General features: G+C 42.3%; 7 protein-coding genes across 7 annotated transcripts; 6 read left to right on the plus strand and 1 right to left on the minus strand.

Annotated features, from left to right (window-relative positions):
• Positions 1-241: 241 nt before the first annotated feature.
• On the plus strand, positions 242-1,002 carry EAE98_011618 (uncharacterized protein; the record flags this gene model as incomplete). Its single annotated transcript, XM_038959240.1, has 2 exons — positions 242-399; positions 480-1,002. 2 exons carry the CDS (start codon positions 242-244, stop codon positions 1,000-1,002), a joined length of 681 nt encoding a protein of 226 aa, XP_038804452.1.
• Positions 1,003-1,458: 456 nt separating this feature from the next.
• EAE98_011619 (uncharacterized protein) lies at positions 1,459-2,595 on the plus strand (the record flags this gene model as incomplete). Its single annotated transcript, XM_038959241.1, has 3 exons — positions 1,459-1,520; positions 1,595-1,689; positions 1,826-2,595. 3 exons carry the CDS (start codon positions 1,459-1,461, stop codon positions 2,593-2,595), a joined length of 927 nt encoding a protein of 308 aa, XP_038804453.1.
• A 1,762-nt stretch (positions 2,596-4,357) lies between these two features.
• On the plus strand, positions 4,358-6,694 carry EAE98_011620 (uncharacterized protein; the record flags this gene model as incomplete). The annotated part of the gene is made up of 3 exons (XM_038959242.1): positions 4,358-4,655; positions 4,708-5,430; positions 5,484-6,694. The coding sequence occupies 3 exons, from the start codon at positions 4,358-4,360 to the stop codon at positions 6,692-6,694; spliced, it is 2,232 nt and encodes a 743-aa protein (XP_038804454.1).
• Positions 6,695-8,992: 2,298 nt separating this feature from the next.
• EAE98_011621 (uncharacterized protein) lies at positions 8,993-9,889 on the plus strand (the record flags this gene model as incomplete). The annotated part of the gene is made up of 1 exon (XM_038959243.1): positions 8,993-9,889. One exon carries the CDS (start codon positions 8,993-8,995, stop codon positions 9,887-9,889), a length of 897 nt encoding a protein of 298 aa, XP_038804455.1.
• Positions 9,890-11,446: 1,557 nt separating this feature from the next.
• On the minus strand, positions 11,447-13,564 carry EAE98_011622 (uncharacterized protein; the record flags this gene model as incomplete). The annotated part of the gene is made up of 1 exon (XM_038959244.1): positions 11,447-13,564. One exon carries the CDS (start codon positions 13,562-13,564, stop codon positions 11,447-11,449), a length of 2,118 nt encoding a protein of 705 aa, XP_038804456.1.
• Positions 13,565-14,988: 1,424 nt separating this feature from the next.
• EAE98_011623 (uncharacterized protein) lies at positions 14,989-20,249 on the plus strand. The gene is made up of 3 exons (XM_038959245.1): positions 14,989-16,823; positions 16,881-17,514; positions 17,563-20,249. The coding sequence occupies exons 1-3, from the start codon at positions 16,284-16,286 to the stop codon at positions 19,539-19,541; spliced, it is 3,153 nt and encodes a 1,050-aa protein (XP_038804457.1). The 5' UTR covers positions 14,989-16,283; the 3' UTR covers positions 19,542-20,249.
• Positions 20,250-20,414: 165 nt separating this feature from the next.
• EAE98_011624 (uncharacterized protein) lies at positions 20,415-22,332 on the plus strand (the record flags this gene model as incomplete). Its single annotated transcript, XM_038959246.1, has 3 exons — positions 20,415-20,758; positions 20,848-21,544; positions 21,673-22,332. The coding sequence occupies 3 exons, from the start codon at positions 20,415-20,417 to the stop codon at positions 22,330-22,332; spliced, it is 1,701 nt and encodes a 566-aa protein (XP_038804458.1).
• Between the last annotated feature and the right edge of the window lie 1,402 nt (positions 22,333-23,734).

The following is a 23,734-nucleotide window of genomic DNA, read 5'->3' on the forward strand; positions in this document are numbered from 1 at the left end:
GCGGGGCAATCATGAGCCTGGAACCACCAAAAGAGTCATAGAAATCACATCAAGACACCAGGATTGATCAATATTTCTTCACATTACCCTACAAGAAAATCTTTTCCATAATCAACCACATCATCCAATATTCATAAACACCCGATCCCTTCATCGGCTCGTTCCTTTCAATAGTTGAGGGTCGGTCCATCGCAACGGTAACTAAATCCGTAAGCCGAATAACTAGCACACACCAGTCAAAATGGGTAAAAAGCAAGCTGCTGGAGAGAATAGCAGAAAGGCGGCTGGAAACGCCAAGAAAGCTGAAGTTGCTGCGTCAAAAGCGGCAGTTGAGAAAAATAAAAAGGATCAAGCAGAGTCAGAAGAATGGTCCAAGGGAGCAAAGAGCAATGCAAAGGCGTGAGTCCGAATGGTCGATTTCAGCTTTTGCTACCCCGCATATCACCCGACCAATTTGCTAACGTAGTATTGAACAACAGTGAAGCTGCAGCACTCAAACAAGCCGAGTTAAATCGGAAGAAAGCAGAAAAAGAAGCATTGTTGAAGGCTGAGGAAGCTGCTGCTCCCTCTGGTCCGAAGAACTCGAAGAAAGCCGAAAAGAAGCCTGCCGTTAAAAGAGGTCTCGACCTATCACAACTTGACGACTCCCCTACTAGTGCTAGTCCATCATCAGCTCTCAATGCCTCCAACATTGATGATGCGTTGGATGCGCTGGCTTTGACATCAAACACGAAGGAAAAGGTCGACAGGCATCCAGAAAGGAGATTCAAGGCTGCTTATGCAGAATTCGAAGAGAGGAGATTGCAAGAAATGGATAATGATGGTAGTGGAAACGGGCTGAGAAAGAACCAAAAACAAGACAGAATCAGGAAAGAGTTCGAAAAGAGTCCTTTGAATCCTTACAACCAGATCAATGGAAGATATGATTCAACCAAGGGTGAGTTGGCAGAGATTTTGCAAAACGTACAAGCTGGTGTAGAGTCAAGGTTGGCAGGCAACTAGATCACTATAAGCTGTGTGTTTGCTAGCGTGCGCGGCGATTCGCTATATCTTGTTGGCATACATAACTGTTTGCGAGTCTGGGGGGGGCGGGGGGTTGACGATTGAAACGATACCATTATTCCAAGAAAGCACTCAGTAACGATAGAGAAAAAATGAATGACATCCATGATTAAAGGCAAAGTTCACCTCGTGCGAATAATCTACTCGAGCCAAAATTAGGTCCAAAAATCATGTACAAATGGCATTGATGATGTTTCATGAGCCTACCTATGATTCATGAATAGCTTCCTGGACATTCGGGATACCTACTGCGTACATTGGCAAGGCAATAACTTCACCGCTTTTACATCATCCCCAAGCTCTGGATCACAATCACAATCACAATCACAAGCCAAACAGAAACATAAACATAGACATCCATAGTCAAAGTCAAAGTCAAGTACAACAACAATAACAATGGCGCCACAACGATTATCAACCTTATCTACTGTTCGAAAGCAGCATTTACTCGTAGAATTGTGCGTTTCAATCCAATCTTCTCATCAACAACCAAGTACATTACCATGCTGATGAGAGATCCACCAATATGCAGTTCAAGTCTAAAATACGCATGTCCACATGGCGTGTTCATGAGCCTCACACCTGGCGACCCCACCCTCTGGTCTGGCGTCCTATTCGTGCGGAAAGGTACGTTTGAATCTCATTGAATACTATCTGTCGTCCCACGCATCTCCCGTCCGCGAACGCGGGTTCCATACAGCCAAACTATCACGTCTCGACATCGATGACTTCAGCTAATTCGTCTTGATCTGTCTTACTTTAGGTCCCTATGCGCCTTCAATCCTGCGCTTTCAGATTTCGTTTCCACCTCAATATCCTGCTCTCCCGCCTCTAGTAACTTTCTCGACGGACATTTTTCACCCGCTGATTACGCCGCTTACAACTTACATGTACAGTACGGATACACAGTCTGACGGTACAGTGAGCGCGACAGATGAGGAGAGATTACCTCCTGGAGGGTTCTCACTGAGAGAAGGGTTTCCGGCATGGTTTGGAAGAACAAGTAGAAAAGGCGCAGAACAAGGAACTCCCACGAAGGCCGGTGGAAGTACAGCTGAGAGCGAGGCTATGAGTAGCCCAGGAAGTGGTATCTATCCACTGGGAAAAACTGCAGATGGTATCAGGGTTGGGGTTTATGAAGTATTGAGATATATCCGGAGGACGTTCGACGATGAACTCGTGCTAGATAAGGTACCGTTGGAAGCAGCTGGTAACCCCGGCGCATGGCACGCGTGGAAATCGTATCGCATAAAGATAGGCAAGATGACTGCAGAAAACAAAGACTCCAATTTGAAGGATCCGACATCACCAGTAGTAGCGCGCGCACCAGGAGAATGGAATTGGGATGGCGTGTGGGAAACGAGAGTCAAGAAGGGTATCGAGGCCAGTACTGCCGAAACAGTCTTATATGGTTTAGGAGCAGATGATTTGATACAATTTCTCAATTTTGACAAGGAGAAGGTTGAGCAAATCAGAGAGCAGATTAAAGAGAGTGCGGATACTTTGGAACCACATCGGAGAAGCGTGGTATAATACCTGAGGAAATCCTGGACGTTTCGGCATTTTTTACAGTTCAGCATATCCTACGGACTATTCTTTCTAGCATTGATACCCCCGTTCACATATTACAAGCTTTAATTCTCCTTCCGATCTTCACATGCACCGATCTTCACATGCATTGGCCCTTGTGTTGCGCAAGAAAAATACCCGATGTCTTCAATTTTGTGCATTTTAATGATCATTGAATGATCGCCTTCGCGTAACCCAGTAGCGATGCTCGTCATTAGGGGCACATTAACCCCTGGGATTCAGATCCTGCGGGAGCAATGATCGACGTCGCATACAAAGTGGTCAGACTTCTACATTTTTATCTTCAATCCTGGGAGGATCGCAGGCGGTCTGGATTCAGTCGGGGGTTGTCAGTTCGATGGAGACAATTGTTTTTTGTTCTTGTTTGATTAGGTTGTATCATTCATTTTAAGTGTGTGCTTTGAGTTTTGTGAGCTGGCCTTGGGGAGAGTGTAAAAGTATGGATTTCAGTAGACCATCGAGTCGATTCTTTGCGAGTCATCTGGATGGACTTTTCATAGCTTGTTCACTGGATTGTACATTGTGAGTAATGGAGAGTTGCCTGTTGGTAAAGTGTTATCATTCAGTTATCAATTTAGTCAAACATTGTTCATTGGAAGGAAGAGTCGTTGATTTTTCAGTCTCTACCAAAAGACTCGGTATATCAATATTCGAATACTGATCTAGATTTCTTCAATTTTATTTCTGAAAGTTCCTGAAATATACGGGTCATTTTCACGCATAATTTCTAACAATTTGACCTTCGAATGTCCTATAGTGTCGATACAATTCTGGCGGCTCTTCTGGCGACTTTTTTGTGTGTGTGTGTTTTTGGACAGGACTCTTTCTCTTGAAAAAGAGTGTATACTCAAGCTTTTTGAACTCTTAAATCTTAGAGATCTTCGTCTACTGATGCTTGACATATAGGGCTATCATAGTCTCACCTACGTCTTGAGACGAACCTGCTTTTACACTGTATAGAAGTAAACGCTTGCAAATCTCGTCCTGTTGTAGAAATCATTGCCTTTTAGTTCCACGGGATGAACAATTAATAACTGTGCAGTTCTTCTGGCGATCCTTCAATTTTCAATCTCATGTAAACCTTTTTGGCACATCTCTGGTGCTTTGGGGTTCTTCCGGAAGATTTGGCAATAGAATATCCTATTCATGTTCGTTCACTTGAGCATTAAAATTCTCGAGGTCCCCGAGAGCTTTGATTTGTGGTCATTCTATATCCCACATGATCTTTCCCAAAAGATTGAAATATCGCTCTTACCCGGAATTTCTGTAAGACAGACACACCTTCCTTTTCAATGTCGTGTAGTATTGTCGTAGGCAATCTTCTCAATTTTAAAAAAATGGATGGTATCTTCAACAAAGTTATTGCTTCAATCTTTTTGGCTATGATTACAGAATCTTATTCTCCTATTGGCGCACTTATAATAGTACCAATTATTATCCTATTGTTCGTTGTATTGATTGCATTGAAAGCAAGTAGTATTTGGAGGTGGATCGTTAACTGTTGCCACCGGCCTGGGAACACTTTTCATCGTTCCAGATTATACCGGAAATTCAGAACTCGACACTCGAGTCTCGAAGATACCTACGACGGTGCCTGGAGCGATTTAGAGACTACACGGTCGGGTGGTTCTAGCTTCGTCAGTAGAGCATCCAGATTGGGCACTTTCATGAATCCATCTTCGGAGACACACTCAGCAACCTCAATATGGCACACTCCATCTCAACAAACCAGAAGCTTTATGAGCCGGAGGTCGAGCCGCTACGAATTATCAAACGTAGCCAAACCGTTACCAGTCGCATTTCGAGCTCAAGATTTGGAGGCGCAGATGAATGGGGAATGGCTGGATCCCCGTTCGATGATGAGGGTGAGGGAAGCCCGCCGGTGGCAGCGGACAGACCTTTAGTGTCTTTGACTATACACAAAATAAGAAGGGGTAAGGGTAGAGGCAGCATTCTGGATGATAGCGATTTGTCCATCAAGGTTGTGGACATTGTGAAGCAAGGTATTGATTGCCTAGGTATTAGTCATACTATAACAGCAGCTAACTGTTTCAGATCATCCTGACTATTCGAAAGACGATTTTGAACTTACGCCAAAAGCATCTGAAACGCAGAGGAAAATAAGCACAGGAAACTTCTTAAGGACAGAATTGCATTCTCTGAGTTCAGAAAAAGATGTTGAATCTGCAGATATTCGAAAATTAGCTGGCTCTCCTGTGGTACCCCAAAGAAAGAAATCCAAATCCAAGTATTCTTTGTTGAGGGCATTTGGTGGTCGACGGATTGAGGATCTGGATTCTAATCCTACTCTTGGTCGGAGTCATTCTTCGACTTCGACGAAATCACATAGTACTCTTCTTCGCAAGCTTTCTCGTAGAAAATCTTCAGCTTCTACCATTCAATCGATAGCTTCTTCGAGTGATAGGACCGTCGAACTCGCTAATCCATTTGATACAATTGATAATCAGAGTATCAATGATTCCAGAACCAATTCAAGAATATCGTCCTACTACGATGGCACCATCATAATGTCAAACCCACCTACACCTACACCTACACCAACGCTGGTACCAACAATCAGCTCTTCTAGAGAAGACAATTTCGTTCTGTGCCCGCAAATTTCTGTCACTCCGGAGAGTGCTAGTGTGAATGCGGGTGTTTGTACATTATGGGCTGCTGTTGAGATCACCGGCGTACTTAGGAAAGCTGATGGCACATCGACATTAGATGATGCCGGTCGCACTTATAGTACACAAAATCTTACTTCACGATATTTAGGTAGGTTATGGAGTTTCTTGATCTTTGAAAAGTGCTCTCATTGACTTTTCTAGACCTCAGAAGTTATGGCAGCCTCCACAACATTGCTGTTGAATTCCAACCTGGGCCAGATTGTATCATAGTTGACCAGCCGGCAGACACCTTTCAAGCTAAGACTATTCGGGTGAGTGAAACTCATCTTATGTTAGTGAAGATACGATTGAACGAAGTCAAGAACTCGCTATCGCACGCGAAGCAAAGATCATCCGATGAACTGATCGAAAACCTGAATGAAATTCTGGGAGATATCACTACTCATTATTTGACTGTAAAACTGAACTATAGACACTCGGCTTTCTTAAACTTAAGATCGCAAGCTGCCGAAGGAGAGTTCAGACTCTTACCACAACACACTTTGCTGGAAACTAAAGCCACAGCATCTATTAAGCGCCATAATCCAGCGTCTGCTTGGTCACCTAGAAGCTCTGGGACTTTAAATTCGGCAGTAGGAGCTAGTGTGCTTACGAAGATTATCGAAAAGCACTTTTCGGCCGAGAAATCGAGAGAAGCACTTCAGAAGCTCGCGGAAGATAGAACAACGATTCCATATCCTCGAAGAACCTACGGATATTCGTCGGATAAAGAAAATCGGAAATCTACAGCGAGCTCAATGTCATGTGTAGATTCAACTGACAGTCTACTCTCTCACTCATTTTCAATGACAGCCATCTCAAATTTTAATGCTCGTAGTAGCCCTCTTTCCAAACGTTTGGGCTCGCCTTACGACCACCCATTAGATCAAGTAGACGGAGAGATGGATCCTGCACGGAAGATTTGGTCACAAATGCGAAGGACCTCACGTCCCGCTCGCAAACATCCTCGGGCGAGTATAAGCGACGGGAATTACTTTAGCGCAGATCCAGACGCGCTATTTGAGTGCACTCCACGATATGGAGGTAGCTTAAGAGGTCCAAATCTCTCGATTTTTGAACCGCCTGATAATCTCCTGGACACTTCACTTGAATTGACACCAAAAGCGAAACGAGATCGACTTTCGAGGGGGAAGAGTACAAATGATGTGATTGATGATGATAGACATCACCTTAGAGAGATGGCGTTGAGAAATAAGAGAAGCGTTGGTCAAGAAACATTGAGGAGCATGGTACCTAGTACTCATAGTGGTGGAAACGTGTTCGGGGGTAGGCACGGTGGCGTCTTGGGGGCCGTAGCGGGAGTAGGGTTACCGGGTAGAAATTGGGGGCAATGGCTGCCTTGGGGTGGTTAGATGCTGTGGTGGGGTATCGATTGAACATTGCCTGACTTAAAGTTGGACATTCAGATGGTCGAAATAATTAGTTGTTTCTGTTGGAATTGTTATAGGAATGGTTGTCTATGCTTATAATGAGAGTTAAGAATTTTTCGCCTCTCTTTTCCTGAATATAGTTAGTATCAATCGATGCATATGCATGTTTCTGAGATTAAATACTGAGTTACATCAAAACTGGTATTGGCTTTGGTAGTGAAAACCTGGAATGACAATTATGACTAATAGACCTGAGATCCTCTTTCCCCTGTAAGTCTTCTGTATCATATCTCGTGTCAGGAGAGTTGCTTTGGAGCCAGCCTGTAAGTTAGTCAGTTTAAAATAATAAGAGCTATTGTTAACAGGAATAATTCATAATTGAGCGAAAAGGAGAAGAACATTCTGATCATGTGCTGAAGCTTTTCTTTCTTCGTTGCTTCTACTGGTAGGATGAAAGATCGCCCTGTCTTTGGAATGAAGACTATGAGAACTAAATCTAGTCTGTGATACGCGTTGAAATAGTAAAGTAATATGTAGGATGGAGAAAAAAATCATTTTTTGTTATAACCAGTTCCGTTCGCCATGTTGCGAGCTTGCTTTGTGGTTGCCAGTGTTGACATACTGGAGAGAACACGACTGGCGATGTAGAAACTATGAATATTGAAATTCGTGTTGGTCGTATACCAGGCAGCTAATGATAGTTCATACATAGATTTCAAGAGAAGTTGCGCACTTGAGATGATGCTACTTGCTTGGTCACATTGACTTTGGTTTCTCGTTGTTATTTTGTAAATTTGAAGGGTTAAAACATTCTGTGGCTATGTGATGTCTGAGTTTTCAGCATCTCCTACTCAAAATTCTCAATTAAGAATTATTATCTGATCGAATAGTGTAACGTCCAACTGAAGTCTCTGAAAGTCTGGTGTTGCACATGTCTAGTTAATTTATACAGGCTTTACCCCCACAAGTGCTATTATAGTTGCTAGAGAACTCATACTATTCTTTCCGCTAGATTCGACTTCTGTAGATTTGTGTATGATACATTTATTGTTTTTCTGGCTTCCGGGTGTTGTTAAGTTGTATGTCTGGAAATCCCTACCTCCTTAGAGTTATTTTTTTATGCTAATCATAACATGGCCATCCAGAAACATGTATATTTTGATAAGTTGCTAGTCAATAACAGTTTCTGTCACACACAAGTATGATCAGTTGACATAATTCGTTTCAGAGAATAGAGAAGAACCTTAGCGAATTTGTTCTACAGTATATGCACTTTTCGCGACTGTTTTGGCGGTTCTACAATAAGATTTAGTTCGAGCTGGTTCTTTCTAGTATGAGGGTATTCCATAAGATTCATGATCTCACTAACGGCGAAAAAGAATCTTGCTCTGTGCTTAATTTGTAAGGTCATTCTCAATGGATTTGAACTGAGAAAATGGAGCCAACGGTTTCGTTTCGAAATGCAGGTACCGAGTCGCGTATGCTTCTGGCTATTAAGCGAAAAGATCAATGATCGTAGAGTATTTATAAGCGTGAAGTTGTTTTAGAAGAACAATCAATGTTTTACTTGAAAAAACGCGAAGTTCTCAGGAAATTACTTTTAAAGAAGGGATTTCTGGATTGTTCTATACTCCATTGAAGGGATAAGACAGCTGTAGGAGAAGAGAGAATTGCAAGATGATATCAATCACATTAGCTCAAACTTCAATTTTGATATCTGATTGAGACGTACAGCATACTCAGATTATTACCTGGGGTATTTGGATATGGCCGAGACTAGGTGTGTATTTTTGTTTATTTTTGTAGCCCTGTAAGCAAAAGAAAAGTGGGTTGATACTTATTAAATAGTAATTAGATACAATCAGTTTGAGTGTCATACAAGCTAAAGCTAGAATCTGCTTGATATCTAGAATCAATGAGACCGTATAGTGGTGCGATTGAATACAATACGGCTAGATTTATGTAGTGAATCGAGGCAATGGGTAGCTCGGTAGTCAAGTCAGTCCACTTTGGAATTAAGAATACTAATAAGACGTACAGTAGCCACTTATTTAAACACTGATGAAATATATCCCAGGTCCCATTCTTGACATTCTCCTAGTATCCATCCAAAGTAAGGCTCAAGTTCTCATAAAACACAAATCGTTCAGAACCTGACCCGACGACATCTTATTACGTGCGTACTAGTAAGTTGGTCTCCAACAACAATAATCGGACATACACTGATATTCAAAATTAGTGAAGGCCCAAACTTCACTTTCTATCGGCTCTAACAAAGAGATGTTGAAACGATTCAAGTCGAATGGAAAGACAAAAGCTGCTCAGAGTATCGGATTAGTCCCGATGGAACTCAATTCCCAAGAACAGATCACTGCACCCATCAATCAGACTTTCACCCTCTTCCCGAACCTTCCTCTCGAGCTCCAGCGCAAAGTATGGGAGTTTGCTGCCGTCCCAATTCCGCGAGCGATTGAAATCCAAAGCAAATTCAAAGAAAACACCAACAAATACGTAATATCTTTCTACAACAAAGTCTTCTTGTTTCAACCTCGCTGCCGATTTTACACAATCACCTCTCCTGTCCCAACAAATCTTCTGCATGTCTGTAGCGAATCCCGCAATATCGCTTTGCGAAACTACAGCTTTCGGACTTTTTTCCGTCGCCCGTTTTACCTGAATGAAGATACGGATATTCTCTGGGTGCGAGGCCCAGCCATTGTTGGTTTTCCGACAAGAAATGGTATAATCACACAATGTCCCCGGGAAGAAGGAACATCCCACCTCCTGGTCTCAAAATACAAGTTCCGCCATCTCGCCATCGATTACCAAGCCCAGCACAAACCATTCCCTATGTGGTCGAATTTCTTCCCGGGCCAGCGCGATCGTTGCTGGAATACATGTTTTTGGTATTCCTATATTTTGGAGGGTCCTGCGTTTGAGAAAATCTACTTGGTGTATACGAAACAGGAAGAGCAGAAGATGGCGCAGGAGGAAGCGGAGAGTATGTTTGAGCTGGGGAAAATTTTTATGGCGGCGAGGGAGAAGCATGTACAGGTGTTTATTCCGGGGGTGTTTATTTGTAGAGCTACGGAGTTGAGGCGGAGATTGGGATTAGGATTTAAGGTCCCTCTTATTGAAGCGATTTTGGATGCAGAGCTCATGCAACAGTTTCTCTAAGTCATCTTATCCACTGTCTTCTACTACACATATGACTTTGCAGGGTTCAAATGCTGGAGGAGCTGCATCATAATTGCTTCCTTTCTTCTGGAGCCATCTGTAGATATCCCTTCCAGCCTAATCTAACCCACCTCATCTCACCTCACCTCTACAGAAAAATTGTCTCGCTTCCTCCTCAATACGATCAAGTACTGGAAACAAGGAAAACAATCTAGACATAGAGTCTCGGTAGCAATATATTTATCTATCTATTTCAATTTAACAAAAACAATGAGAAAAAGGTAATTAATGCTTGATATGAGAATTGATATGAAAGATTCTACAAAGGTTACGTGATGGTTAATATTTCATTCCATCAACCCCTACGAGCTTTTATAACAATAATCATTAAACTAAATATCACCAAAACCATTCCAAATCAACATCATCTCTCACAACTCAAATTCACATATACTTACATTCTCATCACTAACAGATTTCCCAAAATAAGAAGACGCCATCTTTTCTCTGATTATCTTCAATACAAACACATCCTCCAACGAGCCATCTCGCCTTCTCAGTCTAAACCAAAACCAAATATCTTCAAGATCATACATCACACATCATGTACACTTACATCAAAATATCAAAATATCAAAATATCCAAGCTTAGAACAGCAGTCTTATCAGTCTGCTCGGCATTTTAAACATATCTATATATCCATCTGCCTATCCATATATCCCACCCTCTCATGATTCAGGATTAAACCCAAATAGCCATATACATTTAAAAAATTGCCTCGTATTACAGATAGATACACGAACTATAGAAAGCACAAGTACCTAGGTAGGTATCTACTTGAGGGTTAAAGTAAAGTAATCTTGCACTCTGAGTGTTTAAAGAATAACATACAAGTGCCTACCTACCTACCTATCGAATTTATCTTTGACAGTTACTACATACCCAGGAACCTATATAGGATTAAGAAATGCAATGTTTAAAATGAACATTTACATAGTTACATGCTTACCTCCTTGTACATCTATTTCCATTTTCACTAAGATTTTTAGTCTGTTAATCTGATTCTAATTCACATATTCCATAATTCAGTTCGTTCATTCTCGCTTAACTTAACAAATTAATCATTGAGAGACTCATCTAGATAAGATTTAGATCATAATTCACTTCATCACTAATTACACACTCACCTAGGTATATATTGTATAATGTTATATGTTTATCTTTATAATAGCTATCTAGATACTCGATCTAGTGTGACTTGTAAGAGTCGCCTCGTGGCGCTTTTTCAGAGTTGAAGAAGCGATGATCAAACCATAGATTGCAGCATGGTGATTGAAGTCCTTCGATACTCGGTTGTTGTAGTCTAGCCTAGCTTAGACGAACTCATATCAGTCATCAAAATTATTTTACATCTTCTTCATTCCCATGTAAAAGTAAAAATAAAGCCAAGTCTTCATCTGTATGAACATAGGAAGATAAATGCTCTTGATCTCGCACTGAAAGAGAAATAGGTATATGTAATTGATTCTAATCTCCATCCTAACCCACATCCTCTCCTAATCCTCCTCCTCGCTCTCTTCCCCAAAGATCGCCTTAAAAACCGCATCTTCCGGTCTCCGACTTTCCAACACTTCATTCCTCTCCGCATTAACCGCCACCTGTTCACTCTCCTTCGAAAACTGTAAGCTTTCCAGATCAGTATTGTCATTTAAATCCTCTCTCTTAATCTCATTTCCAAACCCTCCATTCCCAGCCTCCCTCATCATCCTCTCCACCTCGCTCCTGCCCACCAAATCCGGAGGGACCTCCCTACCCATCCCGCGCTCTTCATCCGCAGACGGCTGTACATGTTTCGGCGGCTGCACATTGAACCTCTTACACAGTAATCTCGTCGGGAACCAATCTTTTCTCTCTCTCGTCATCGGACCATACATTCCCATTCTCGCCGCCTGTTCCTCTGGAGCTTCTTTTATCTCCGGCTTACTCAAGAGCTCTTTCACCGAACCATCTTGTCCTGGTAATATTGTACTTGAAGATGAGCTTGTGAAGCGTGTGGCCATTAATCCCGTCATTGGTTTGAAGATTTTCGCGCAGTTAGCGAATTCTTTGAGTTCCTTTAGCCAATCTTCTTTACTGGTTAACATACTCCTTTCCGGTAAGGTTAATACGATGCCAGCTTGATGCTCGAGATAAGCACGGTAACGAATGCGTTTTGGTTCGTCTTCGCCATAGACGCTTGCGCAACGCATAAGTGCTGCATCGGCGGTATATTTATCGATTTTGGGAATTTGAGAAAGCAATTCTTGCTGTCGTTGTTCGGGGGTCATAGCATAGCCTTCGGGAATTTCGCCTAGGGCTTGGGGTAGATTAGATTTGCCAGAAGCGGCGGCTAATCGATCACGAGCAGAGCTGGAAAGAAAATCAAAAACAGATTTTCCGGGTAAAGCAGCTTCTCCTAGGATAGAAGCTCGAGATTTAGGGTCCAACTTCGATGCTTTTGCTGCATCCGAGGTAGATAGATATTGTGATTGTGTAGATTCGGATTTGGATTTTTTGGCAGATTTCCATTCTTCAGGAATTGTAGGCGGTGGATATTTTAAAAGTGTTTCGGACATTGATGATGTAGTCGAATCATTACTCAGAATAAATCCATCTAGAGGTAAGCGACCATCATGACATTTCCGCAGCCCAGCTGCTCCCTTTGCCATAGCGGTCTTTTTCGATATAAAGACAGGTTTGGATTTCAACAATGAATTGGCAGCTGGTGTTAATGGTTTCTTCTTCTTCTTATCTCCTCCTATTACTCGATTGTAGGATATTCGTGGACCAATTTCATAAGGGTCTTCGTCATCCGAACCGGTATCATTTAATATACCAATACCAATTCCACCTCTGGCAGGCTTCTTCTTCTTCTTAGCGATTTTGGGTGCTATTGAAAACGACCTATCATCGTCCTCGTCCTCTGACTTATCTTTCTCCGATCCAAGTCCATTTATTGGCGTCAACTTTGTCTCTCCATCAAAACCTAAGCCTTTATGATCATCTTTCCGAAGGAAACTAATCATGCGGGTATTTTCAGGCGCAAAGAGATATGTCGCGTCGGCATCTGCTCCAGACCTTTCTATTCCATCCAAGCGAGCTTTTCGTCGAACTTTTGGACCTACTCCCTGTCCCTCTTTCCAACCCATTTTCTTCAATAGCTTCACTCCCATCGTCTCTCCCTCGGTTTTGAAAAGATCAATGAATGCGCCTCTCCGAATCGCATCATCTTGCGTCGAACCAATTCCAGCGAATCCTTCTGCTGTTTGTACTCTTTGAGCTTCTGCGGCATCTGCTAAATCTTCATCATCCATGAAATCTTCTGGTCGTTGTTGGCGTACTTTGGCCGCATCTTTGTTTCGATTCGATCGAGAGGAAATAAAAGTCGAAGGTGTCCAACCTTCTTTCGATCCCACCGTGTTAAAACATCCCGCACTAAAACCACCGGTAAAAGCACCATGTAATCTTTTCATCCCCCTCTCATCGCGAACTTCCTGTTTCCACAGCGGTACATAAGATCCATCATCTCGTACATCTGCATCTCGTGGGGGTAATGGGGTTCCGTAGACGACAAAGGGTGATTGTTGGGCCTGTAAATCTGCTTCATATGTTGCTCGCGAACGTTTGCCGGACATGGTAGGAAATGCAAAGTACCAAATCTAGAACAATGACGATTGGGAATCAAGAACCGGTCGAGGCTGCATCCAATTATTGAATAGTCAGCCTTGTCAAGTTTACTGGGTGCAAACGGATCAATGTAATTGGTTCAATAAACGCGGAGTAATTGATTGATGTGAGGCTATTAATAGGAATTTTTCTTAGTTTGAGGATGCTTTGAGGATGCTTTGATTACGTAAATATTTTAGCTTTCAGTCGTACTCGGTAGTTCTCAGGCATTGAATTGAAAACGGCGAGAACGGCTTGGTTTCCGGTATCAATCAATTTTCCGATTGATTTCTTGGGAGAAAGCATCTCTACACAGAAATGGTCAAAAGTACATGATAATCTGGAGAACTCGGGGGAGGGAGTCTTTGTAATATCAAGAGACATAACGATTGACCTCGGATTCACGTACTGGAGGAAGAGGGGTACAAGGATTGCATTGGACATTAGCTGGTTTAATCACCCATCGTACCAGAAATTCGATAGTTTCGGGTCAGCTTCCTCTTGGTCTACAAAGAGTGTGGTGGTGGTGACGGAGGGACTGGGTTTGAGATGGATGTGATGTGATGTGATGTGATATGTTGTGATATGTTATGATATGTTATGATATGATATAAATATCTAGGTGGTATTCCTCGTTCAGTTAATTTTATGCTACAGGACGATTATCTGCCCTTATCACAATCTTCTGGAGAGTCATGACATTAACCAGGGACTACCCAGCATGTGAAAGGAGGAGAGTGTATCAATGTTCACTGACAGTATCGTAAAGATTGTAGCGTTTATTATTATTGTGGTTGCGATTTGAGTTCTCTAGTGTCAACGGCATCCATCCCATCTAAACGTTTGAGTCGTGATTACTACTAGGACCACCGGTGTCCCTCGACATCCAATGAATATGCTTTCGTGCCTCAAACTTGAACCCAGTACCTTGAATGTATGATGGTGGGATGAAAGGGAATGGGATTGTTGATGGATAGCGTGACATCTGTTCGGGTACGATGTGTGTGATTATGAGGATGAGGATGAGGATAAGGATAAGGATGAGGATGAGGATAAGGATGAGAATGAGAATGAAGATGAAGATGAAGAGAGAAGAGTCAATTGATACGAGAGAGGCAGTGGCGTGGGTAAGAATATATGGAGTATGGAGTATGGAGTACGGGTGATGAAAGTATATAGATGATAGCTTCGTACCCAAGTAGTCACTACGGCTGATATCCATGATCTAGGCAGAGTGGCACATTTATTCCGAGGACCCAATCTTACATTGCTTGAGATTGTACGAAGTATGTGAATTTCTCTGTACTCAGGTGACGACTGGTCGGTATTGATTATGATGATGATTATCTGACTTCACTCCATTTACCCAATGATTTATTAATGCCTCATTCACTCAATTCACTCATTTCACTCATCATTGACTTGCTTTACGAAGTAGGTACTCATCACTCCTTTCACTCATCACTCACATCACCTGAGCACTCATCACTCCTTTCGCTCATCACCTGAGCACTCTTCACTCCCTCTTCACTCCCTCTTCACTCACTCTTCACTCACTTCATTTATCCATCGTACCCGTCATTCACCCGATGTTCTTCATTTTAACTTTGGCCTTGATCCATTGATATTTCCTTTTTCCTTTTTCCCTTTTCCAGCTTCCCCTTCCCCTTCCCCTTCCCTTTTCCCGTTTGCATTGTGCATTTTTCCCGACACCCTCATTTTACTCGATTGGGTCAAAGTGGAATGGAAATGCGCATGTAAGACCTTGCCTAGGACATATTGAACCAGAAAAAGCAAAAGGGAAATAGACACCGGGTATCTAGCGCTGGGAACCCCTCCAACATCTACCTAGCCCTTGCCATTTCCAAGCTTTCTTTCTCTCTGCAATCAACCATCATCAATTGCCTCAATTGCCTCAACCACCTCAACCACCTCAGTCACCTCAGTCACCTGCTTTCGCAAATCTAGCCACCACCATATGCAGAGAATTTGTGATTCTCCAACGTGTAACCACCTATCTCCTACCTCCTACCTCCCTACCGATTCTCGACTCTTCCGTACTCTCCCAATTTCTTTCTTCTCTCTTCTCAAAGTAGTCGCAATAATCATAACAAACTTCACTCAATTGAAACATCCGACACGACCGACACGGGGCATTTGGAATCTGGAAGCTTGCATATGCATTCATCAGAAGCGCCTCCACACAACTACCTCTGCCTACCTAATAAACTGACTGACTGACTGACTGAGTGATTGATTGACTGACTGCTACCCAACCTTAAACCTTGGAATCTTATTGTTATTATTATTATTATTATTATTCATTATTTCTTATGGTTACTATTATCGTTCCTCTCCCATTCACCACTGCCACATCTGGTCATCACAAAAAATAATCAATACAACTCAACCCAACCTTGATATTACTTTTGTCCACTACTCTACCACCACTTCCACCACTACAACAACAACAACATCTGGATTCTTTTTCAAAAGGGAATCGATCAACATCAACCATTTGATTAATCAGAAAGCATTCAGAAGGCAAATTTTCACAAATCTCTTTAAAATTCAATATCTAATTTCAAGGTGACGTTGCCCACCTAGTAGTAAGTAATATTTACTAGGGTCCCGCGTTGGTCTCTGCAGCTGGCTGGCTCCCTGTTCTTTCGGTTGCTTAATTCCTCCATGGCGACAACAACTTCCGTCTCGCCCGCGACTCTGGAGCGAAATACCTCACGACGAGGGTATAACAATTCAATTCCCCATCGTTCCCAATCAACCAGAGTTAAAAGTACGACCACCGATTCACCACAACGGTCACATTCACATTCACATCACCATCGACCGTCATCATCACGACATGCGGCTGTAGAAGAGTCAATAACCCAGGCGAATTATGAGACTGCAAACGTCGCGCAACAATCAAGAAAAACATCAAGCAGAGACGGTTCAGCTCCTTCGAGACACGAATCTACGAGAAGCGCAACAAGTAATCATCGATCAACTCATCACAGTCGACATTCAAACGATATGGCCACGGCGGCAGCAAACGGCGGGGGCCCAGCCCCCGTGGTGACACCACAAGAATCCAGACATGCTGCACACAAGGGAAAATCGAGAACTACGATACCAGCACAATCCGGAAATTGGATTTTGGGCAAGACGATTGGTCAAGGTAGTATGGGTAAGGTGAAGCTGGCAAGGAGGGCCGAAGGAGGTGAGCAGGTAATTATCCCTCATTCCGCGGTACAGATTTCAGTCATGTCTAATCAGTCTCGATAGGTTGCGGTCAAAATTGTTCCACGGGGATCCACAGATGATAATCACAACCAAAGTCGAGCTGATAGAGAAAGAGCCGATCATTCGAAAGAAGTTCGCACCGCCCGTGAAGCGGCTATCGTTACACTCTTGGATCACCCATACATCTGCGGCATGAGGGATGTTGTGCGTACGACTTATCATTGGTATATGCTCTTTGAATATGTGAATGGAGGACAGATGCTTGACTATATCATCTCTCATGGAAGATTAAAGGAAAAGCAAGCTAGGAAATTCAGCAGACAAATCGCCAGCGCCTTGGACTATTGTCATCGAAATAGCATTGTTCACAGAGATCTGAAGATTGAGAACATCCTCATTAGCAAGACGGGCGATATTAAGATTATTGATTTCGGCTTGAGCAATTTGTTTGCACCACGAAATCATCTCAAGACTTTCTGCGGCAGTCTTTATTTCGCGGCTCCGGAGTTATTGCAGGCAAAGGCATATACCGGACCCGAGGTTGATGTTTGGAGTTTTGGTATCGTACTTTATGTTCTGGTCTGCGGCAAGGTTCCTTTCGACGACCAAAGTATGCCGGCATTACATGCAAAGATCAAGAGAGGAATTGTAGATTACCCAAATTGGCTGACTCCGGGTAAGTTCTTTCCATCGTCCAAATCAATATGGTACTAACGAGAGGCAGAATGTAAACATCTTATATCAAGGATGCTGGTGACTGATCCAAAGCAACGTGCAACACTACAGGAAATCATGAGCCATCAGTGGATGATAAAACAATACGGTGGTCCACCTGAAAATTATCTGCCCGTTCGAGATCCCTTGACACTTCCTCTGGATGACGATATCATCAACAGTATGACCGGCTTTGACTTTGGCCCACCAGAACTCATTAAACAACAGTTGACTGATGTCATCAAGTCTGCCGAATATGGTCATGCCGTGCGTCTGGCAATGCAGGAACGAGAAAATTCTGGTCCTCCTCGCGACTCGGAGAGAAAGAGAGGTGTGTTCGATTTTTATAAAAGAAGAAATTCTACTACGAGCCGAGATACCTTGACGGCACCGAGTTCAGAACTTCTTCAACTCGGCAACGACCCTGTGAATGCCTATCACCCTCTTATTTCTGTGTATTACCTCGTCAAAGAGAAACGCGAGCGTGATGCACTCGAATCTAGCCCAGGCGCAACTTCAATGCCACGGATGCCAGGTGAAGCCCCACTACAAATGGCAGAGATTTCGGCTCCCAAGCCAGCTTATACGAATGCAACGGCCTATGAGATGCCTGGTGAGAAAGCTACCGGGGGTCGATCACGCCCGCGTGCCCGCACTCATGGCGAGGATGAAGTGACGGAAGGGATGAAGAATGTCAAACTTGGTGGCTCTACTGCCCCTCCATCACCTGCAATTGTGGAACCTGTAGAGCAATCGGCGAGGAAAGAAAGTACTGCTGCTGGTATTCTGAGAAGGTTCAGTACACGGCGCCGCAAGGAGCCTCCAGCATCGGAAAAACCCGGCAATCATCTCACGGTCGGGTCTTCAAATGAGCCTTCCACACTGAGAAAGAGTTTCAGTGTGCGCCGGCACCGAGATCGGGATGGAGATGGACATCTTCGCCCAAGTGGAAGTGAGCGTCAGCATAGTGATCTTCTCACTCCACGATCCGCTGAAAATTCTGGAAGTTCTAAATTGGGTCGGTCGACGAGCGTTAATTCCGCCGAATACAGACGACGAGAAAATCGACGAGGAGCCGGGTCAGGAGCAGGAGTTGCGGCTTCGGAAGCAATGCCACCACGAGTTACCTATCAAGATCCACCTCCAACTAGTGGTTCCGATCATTCAACGATGAATGAGAAACCACCGCGTGAGAGCGAAAGAGCTGGTCTTAATCCCAGAGCCGCGACCATGAGAGCCAAATCGTTGGGTCATGCAAGAAGAGAAAGCATACAAGCTCGACGAGCTCGAAGGGAGGAAGCTAGAGAAGCAAATGTACCCGAGGAGACAGATGTTGAAATGGGCGACAATAGTGGTCTATCGACCGAACGAGTCGACAATGCAGAGAATGTCAAACCCGTATTTCTCAAGGGATTGTTCAGCGTATCTACCACATCAACCAAACCGGTTCAGGCCATTCGCATGGATATCATCAGAGTATTGAGGCTCCTCGGGGTGGAATATACAGAAATACGAGGCGGTTTCAGTTGTCGGCACATCCCTAGTATTGATTTAAAGAAGGTTGTCGATGTACCTCCTAGCAGTCACGGAAATCACACTCCTGGGCATAGAAGAAAGATCAGTTTTGGAGGCTTCATGGGAGGTAATAATGCAGAAAGAGATCGTGAGGATTTCCGAGAAGCAGAAAGATCACCACCAAACTCCAGAACTCCACGTAGAGCTCGGGGTCCCGAGAATAGCTACTCAAATTCGGATGCTTCTGATGAGAGTGTGACTAGACACGGTGATTCATCAGCTAGGGCTGTAGGTGAGACTAGCACACATGTTCAGAGTGACCTTGGCGGTAGTATGATTCTTGAATTCGAGATCTTCATCGTCAAGGTTCCTCTTCTCTCCTTACACGGCATCCAATTCAAGAAGCTTCGTTCAGGGGGAACTTGGCAATTTAAGAATATGGCAGATCAAATTCTTCGCGAGCTCCGACTATAATAAATCTCACGACAGACCTAAACACGAATACGCTAGTCTCATGAATACTGCTATTTGAGTTGTAATACAGACCTTCCAATTAGCTATTCACGTTTGTTCTTTTCACTTGAACAAGGGATGTGGGGCGAATGAGCGATTGGAAGAAAGACATACACGCATTACTCTTGAAACGAATTCCTTTTGTTAGCGAAATTGATGAGAAGATGGCATGCATCGTCACACATTTTGGGGCCATTTTGTTTTTTTAATGCGCCCACAATTTTCGTTTGTTTGTTCCAATGCCCGACAAATGTTTGTGTCGATTTTCCTTGCGGAACCAATTTGTGGTTCATATATGTAGTAATTATGGGATAAGAGTCCCTTCTTCCAAGGGGAATAAGGGACGACATTTGAAATTTGGCATTTCCTTAATATTGTGGGGAAGGAATCTTGGTTTGGGATATTTTTATTGTGAAGGAAGAAGGAGATAGGAAGGGGATAAAATTAGTTGGTTGGCTAGGAGGGATGTGTGTTTGGGGGCTGTGCATGCAGTTAGTTGATTGTGGGAAGGGATGAGGGAAAGAGTGAAAATGAGGATGGAGCTATGGGTATGCAGGGCAAGAACAAGGATAGATAATTCCGATACTGTACTTCTCAATTTGATTAACTCATAGCAGACTCACTGACTTTGTTTTCCATGGTTTAAGTTTCCTTTTTTGGTTTTGGGTTATTGGTGTTTTGACTTCTTCTTTTTCCCCATTGCTTTCCTTCTCTCTTTCCTACCCATTGTAGTATGTACTTTCGAACGTCCGACGATTCCTCTACCTCTCCCCCCTCCCCCTAAATCATCATCCGCACATCAACCCACGTCTAACGTATCGCCAAAAAAATACTATGGATACACCTCGTCGTAAATCAGGTACAGGAATAAGATCGCCAACGCCGCGAACCCCGAAAGGCTCAGGATCGTCTGAAAGTACTTGGTCTTTTGGCGAGATTTTGAGTGAGGAGAGTGATTCAACTGGAGAGACGACTTTTTGGAGAACTCCGAGGGGAAAATTGAAGGAAAATGGTGGGAGATTGAATAGGTGGAAGACGAAGGTGGGTGTGAAAAGTGATTTGGGGCTGAGGATGATTGAGAGATGGAGTAGATTGAAACGCTGGGTAGATTGGAATAGTGCAAATAGATGGATGACAAGAGTGAAATTGAAGTTGAAAAACAGAGAGAGGATTTTCAGGTATACTATGCGAGCTTCCTCCCCCCCCCACTCCTCCCCCTCTAGATACGACATGAATATCTAATCCATCTGCTAACTACCAATTAAAGTACAAGTACCCGTCGTCTTTGTCGTCTCTCTGTGTTTATGATAGGCTTCTGCTTTACATTAACACTTTTCTTATTTTTTTCTCCTTCATCTACTTATACTTCCTCGTCATTACCCGACGTCCACACATTAGGTTCATACATCCCCGTCCAACCCTTTCTTCCCTCCTCTTCAAACCCCAAATCCAAAGCACAAAAAAATAAATCCGATCCTATCAAATGGCTCAAAGAAAACTCTCGCGACCGCTATGCTCTCACCGGTCCTTCAAAATCATGGGTATCCCAAATATCAGAATGGCGATCTCCCCGACCCAAAGCCGCGCTTATTTCTCTCGTGCGCAATTCTGAGCTCGAAGGTATGTTGCAATCGATGAGACAGCTCGAAGCGAGATGGAATCATAAATACATGTATCCGTGGGTATTTTTCAATGATGAACCTTTTTCGCAGGAATTCATAGAGAGCACGGGGAATGCAACGAAGGCAGAATGTCGGTATGAGGTTGTGCCGGAGGAGTTCTGGACTATGCCGGAGTGGGTGGATGAAGGGAGGTTTATGAATAGCTTGGATTATTTGGGGACGATTGGAGTGGGGAAGGGATGGATGGTTAGCTATCATCATATGTGTAGATGGAATAGTGGGTTCTTTTTTCGGATGAAGGTTCTGGAGGGGGTGGAGTGGTATTGGAGGGTTGAACCTGATGTGAGTTTCTTAATTTTTTGCGGGTATTATTTGTATTTTTGTTGGAACAGTCGAAGGGAGAAAGGGAGATTGGACCTATGAGAAAAAGAAACTTTGAGAAAGAGAAACAAAACTAACGAGATTAAAAGGTTCATTTCTTCTGCAACATCAACTATGACATCTTCCGCTTCATGCGCGATAACAATCTCAAATACGGATTCAACATGAACATCCTGGATGACGCCCGCTCATTCCCATCTCTCTGGTCCAAAACCCGTGCCTTCGCAACCGCAAATCCGCATCTTCTTCACCCGGACGCGGATCTAGATTGGTTATTAGATAAAGGCGAATACAATAACTGTCAATTTTTTTCGAATTTCGAGATCGGTTCGCTAGACTTCTGGCGCGGAGAGCATCATAAAAAGTATTTCGAATACTTGGATAAGTCGGGAGGATTCTACTACGAGAGGTGGGGTGATGCGCCGGTGCATACGCTTAGTGTGGGAATGTTTTTGGGGAAGGGGGAGAGTTGGTGGTTTGGGGATGTGGGGTATCAGCATGGGATTAATAGGATGTGTCCTGGGGGGAGAGAGGGCGATTGTGCTTGCGAGGAAACGGGGGTGGATGAGGGGTTTTATAAGTTGGTTCCGTTGGAGAGTCCACAGAGGAAACCAAGGGATACATGTATTAGGGGGTGGCTTGGGGGGGAGTGGGTGAGGAAAAGGGAGGGGTGGGAGAGGGAATTGGAGGTGGCGGTGGGAGGTGATGGGTTTGGGGGGTATATTTTGGGGGGGAGGGGTGGGAGATGAGGTGAGGGAGGGGTGAATCGTAAATTGTGAGGGATGTAGAAACATGTTTTGGCAGTGGTAGTATAGGTGAGACATCAACGAGGAGAATGCAATGATCACTTCTATTTGCCTTTCTACTCCTACTTTACTTTTGTACGGTTTCTGGAGTATACGAATGACTAATATTTTTATCATCTGAATTGCAATAGAAGATTTTCTATATATTCTTTTGAAGTCGAACGAATTAAAATCTTCGAAGTCTTGATTAGTTTTAAACTTTAAATAATTTTGATTAAAGAAAACGATTTTACTTTTTAGTATTATACTAGCCGTCGGGGAAAAGGATTTTCAAACTACGGGGTAGAATTTCTTTTTTCTTTTGAATTGTTATAATAATTTTAAAATCCTATAGATTTGTAGATTTTATATTCTTTTTTTCTAATGACTATAAGGTCGTGTTTTTGATGAATGCTAGGCTGAAATTGAAGCAATTTTTTTTATTAAACTTTTGCGTTATTTTATATATTTATAGATATACAATAATTCAAATGATTATTATAAAGTTTGAAAACTTATAATATAGTAATAGTAGTAAATTCATAATCGATTTAATCTATATAGCTATAATAAGATTATATAACATATCTGTTGATTTGAGAGAGATACGGGAAATGTAGTTCCTACTATAAGTAGGCCCCTAAATGTCTATTTGTATTCAATCTAAGAAGCTAGTTAATAAGAAAAATAATACGCCTTATATAGACATTATTAAAAAAACTAATCTCCTTTATTTTTACTTAAATATTTTTAATATAGTTGTTATTATATTGAAGTTATTTTCTTAAAATAAATTTTCTTAAATGAATTCCCTTTTTCATATATTTGGAATTCTTTTTTATAATTTCAAATACAATAACTGAAAAAAAATTTATAAAATCATAAAAAATCCTCCATTTGCTAATTAAAATCTCTAATCTTTTACTAGCAAAACTAATCCCTTCCCTTAATCCCATTCTATTTATTTTATTACCTTAATATTGATATTATTTATATTACTTAGAATAATAAAAATTTGATATAATTTTCCTTTTATTATTATATCAATTAGATTAATCAAACCATTAATTCAGATTACCTTAATAATCTCTTTCCGCTTATAGAATTGATATAATACTATAATATCGATTATTAATCTCTTTTCACTAATCATTTTCAACTTTATAAATAGATTATATAATAACTTGGAATCAATATATAGAATTAATAAAATCTCTTTATCAAAAATAATACTAATTATAAGAGTAATTGCTACACCGATATTGAATTCCTAAACTAATTTATATAATTCGAATATTAAAACACTATATATAACTTTCTTATATTCAATAAATAATTAATAAATAATATTAATATTATTATATTT

This window comes from Botrytis deweyae (assembly GCF_014898535.1).
Source record: "Botrytis deweyae strain B1 chromosome Unknown BDEW_050, whole genome shotgun sequence".
NCBI classification, from domain to species: Eukaryota; Fungi; Ascomycota; class Leotiomycetes; order Helotiales; family Sclerotiniaceae; genus Botrytis; species Botrytis deweyae.